Source organism: Musca autumnalis, unplaced genomic scaffold, assembly GCF_047663935.1.
Source record: "Musca autumnalis isolate F117 unplaced genomic scaffold, ASM4766393v1 scaffold_4, whole genome shotgun sequence".
Classification (NCBI taxonomy): domain Eukaryota; kingdom Metazoa; phylum Arthropoda; class Insecta; order Diptera; family Muscidae; genus Musca; species Musca autumnalis.
This window is the reverse complement of record NW_027411977.1, coordinates 49,452,495-49,456,204: the sequence shown is the minus strand read 5'-3', so window position 1 is coordinate 49,456,204 and position 3,710 is coordinate 49,452,495. Positions and strand designations below refer to the sequence as shown.

General features: G+C 37.7%; 1 protein-coding gene across 1 annotated transcript; it reads left to right on the top strand.

The window, feature by feature from the left end:
* Positions 1–1,663: 1,663 nt before the first annotated feature.
* LOC141404104 (zwei Ig domain protein zig-8-like) lies at positions 1,664–3,091 on the top strand. The gene has a single exon (XM_073987395.1). It carries the CDS (start codon positions 1,934–1,936, stop codon positions 2,849–2,851), a length of 918 nt encoding a protein of 305 aa, XP_073843496.1. The 5' UTR covers positions 1,664–1,933; the 3' UTR covers positions 2,852–3,091.
* Positions 3,092–3,710: the final 619 nt, after the last annotated feature.

The window sequence follows — 3,710 nt, the reverse complement described above, 5'->3', positions numbered from 1 at the left end:
TTCCCCCAGATATTGTCGGTACAGGTCCACGCCTTAGTATATCCACCATAAACCGGTACCTCCCGATTTTCGGTATTTTGAAGGTTGTGGCCGCAATATTCCATCGAAATGGCTAAAATTATGTATTTAATCTTCATTTGAGGTGCACAACTTTCCATATGAAATTTGTCGGTACAGGGTCACGCCTTAATATATCCACCATAGACCGGTACCTCCCGATTTTCGGTATTTTGAAGGTTGTGGCCGCAATATTCGATCGAAATTGCTTAAATTTGTATATTGTCTTCATTTGAGGTATAAAACTTTCCATATGAAATATGTCGGTATGGGTCCACGCCTTGTGGCCTCAATACTCCTCCGAAATGGCTGATATGTATTTGGTATTTAGCCTACGTTAGGGGTATACAACTCTTTCCCCCAGAAATTTGTGGGTACATATTGAAGGTTGTGACCGCTATAATCCATCGAAATGGTTGAAATTTGGTATTCAATCTTCTTTGGGGGTATTCAAATTTCTCCTCTTAATTTGTCGGCATAGGCCCACGCCTTCATGTAGCCCCATAAAACGGGTATTTTGAGCTTGTGGCCTCAATAATGGCTGAAATTTGGAATTTAGTCTTCGTTAGTGGTATAAAACTTTCCCCCCAGAAATTTATCGGTAAAGGTCCATGCCATAATATAGCCCCCATAGAACGGTAACTCACGAATTTCGGTATTTTGAAAGTTAGCCACATTGTTTTACCGAAATTTCTGAAACTTGGTATTTAATGTTCCCAATAAACGAAAGGAAACTAATTGTTCTATTTTACTTCACTACAACTCGTGGTGGAGGTTATAACAAGTTCGGACCAGCGGAACTTAACGCCGTTATTACTTGTTTTTTCTTTCTTTTGGCAAATTCCCGTCTAAGAAATACTCTTTTTATTAATGCGTTTTCCGGTGTTATCTGTAGCTCGAAAACGTCATTAGGGCGACCTAAAAAAACAAAATTTCTTTTTTTTATCATTTGATCCGAAACCCTTATATATGAGCGATCTTATTTTTCCATAGTAATTTGTATGGGGCCAAAGATGCATTTTCACGAAAATTCTCTAAAGGCCGCAGTTATGGTTCAATCGATGAAAAAACTTTACCACCTTATTGTAATGGCTAAAAAACAAATCCTAGAAAAATTCGTGAAAATAGGATCGGATTTTGATATAGCTAAATAGACCCCAAAATCAGCAAAATATTTATATTGGAGCTATATCAAAATACGATCCGATTTTCACAACTTTTTTTCAGCCACCTATCTTTCATTTTAGAATATTTTAGATTGTAATGATGAAATTTTTTCAGTTTTGATAAATTTCCCCTACATATTTTAAGGGGAAATACCCACATTACACCACGGGGAAATATGTGTTCAACTTGAAGTTGAAATGAAAAGGAAACTAACATAAATCAGAACCATTCTAATTTAGACCCTTTACGCTATAAACATTAACGTAACGCTTTACGTATACACCTTACGTTAGCCGTCATTCCGTACCCATCAATCTACTCAAATATTGATTCTTTATATAATTAACGAATACAAAAAAACAACTCGTGTACCATCAACACAATGACACGAGCCCAAGTGCGCATGTCCCGCTAAAAGAAAACGTATTATACACTCGCATACACACGCAGTAGTCAGGCTGGGACAACAAGAAACGAACGGAAAGGAAATCTATCGCAAAACTGAAAAAATACGAAAAGCAAAAAATTGTGCTATTTTCAACATTTTTATATTTTTACATCAGAATTTGTGCATAAGAAACTAAAGAATTGTTGAAGAATTACAGTGAATAGCCAGTGTCCCGAAAAAACATTAATAAACGCCGCGATAGCAAAAACTCTTCCGCAGAAATGTTAAATTTCTAAAATCGAAAGTTTCGGTTTAGCTATAATGATGTTCATACGCATTCTATTAGCAATATTATTCTACAGAGGAATTGAGTGCCAATACAAAAGCATGGAGAGCGATTTCAATATCAACCACAACGACCATCACGATGCCATTGTTGTGCCCAACAGCAGCAATAATGGTGGATTGGAATATGATGCCAATGCCAGTGGCAACAATGGCGATACATATAAACAAGGCAGTAAACCCTTCGACCGGGGACCATATTTTGACACCTCGGCAACAAAGAATGTCACCTCGCTGGTTGGGCGGACGGCCCATCTCAATTGCCGCATCAAAAATTTGGGCAATAAAACTGTTTCATGGATCAGACATCGGGACCTACATTTATTAACGGTCGCTGAGACCACCTACACATCGGACCAACGTTTTACTTCGATTTTCAATAAGGCCACCGACGATTGGTCGCTGCAAATCAAATACCCTCAACTCAAGGATACGGGGACGTATGAGTGCCAAGTGTCAACGACACCGCCAGTCGGCTATACAATGTTGTTTTCTGTGGTCGAGCCGATCACAACCATACCAGGTGGACCCGATATGTACATCGATGTGGGATCAACAGTGAATTTGACCTGTGTGGTCAGACACTTGCCGGATCCCCCGCATTCGGTGCATTGGACACATAATAACGAAGAGATCAACTACGATTCGGCACGGGGCGGAGTGTCAGTGATAACGGAGAAGGGCGACATAACCACCTCACATCTGCTGATACAACGTGCCACCTCCGCAGACTCTGGAATGTATACCTGCCTACCGTCAAATGCCAATCCCAAATCGGTGACCGTGCACATACTGCAAGGTGAACATCCCGCCGCCGTACAGGGCACAATGAAGATAACCGCATACGTTATAAATATTCCCATACTCCTGGCGTTCAATCTCTATCTGTTATGACCAATGATTGTGTGGATTTTATAAAAATCTTCATAGAAAAATAATATAAAGCAACAACAACAAAACAAACAACAAAATAATATTAATGTAAACTATTAACAATAATCCTAGAGTCCGCACAAGCCCCATGTGTGGTGGTGTTTTCTTATTAGGAAAATTGTAATTTTCTTTCGTTTTGAAATAATAAAACAAAAAAAACAAACAAATATAATAAGGATAAAAATATTTAACAAAACAAAATGTGTGCGTGTGTGTGTTTGTATTTCATCTATGGCAACAACTAGGATACAGTGATTCGTCAGGTATTGAATGGCAAGCTATATATACACTCACCTGCAAGTGGACAAGGCAAACCTACATATTTATTAAATTCGTTGAATCCTTAGATCTGTGGAAGTCTTTTATTACCCGATATCATTATTAGAATTACAAATTTATACGGAAATTAACATTCGCAGAATGCAAATAAGTAATGTGAAACGAATTGAATTGAAAACGAAAATCATAAACCGCCATGAATAGAATAAATTTCCCAGAACGAAGACTCGGCAAAGTTTTGTTAAGGAATTTTTCATATGAATTTTCATATTGATTATTTACACGAACATGGTTCTTGGCACTAAACTAAGGAATATTAAGCAGACATTTGCGAGGAAAACTGCTTCAGAATAAAATACTAATCTGTTTTACAATAGTTGTGGTATTTTCATAACTTCAGTTCAGATTCAGCGGGAAGTTTTTAGACTCAAAAAAGACTAAATACCAAATGACTAAACCTTCAAAATGCCGAAAATTAAGAGGTATGCTTCTATGAGGGTTAACGAAAGACGTAAACCTATAACGTTAATTCTATTCTGGA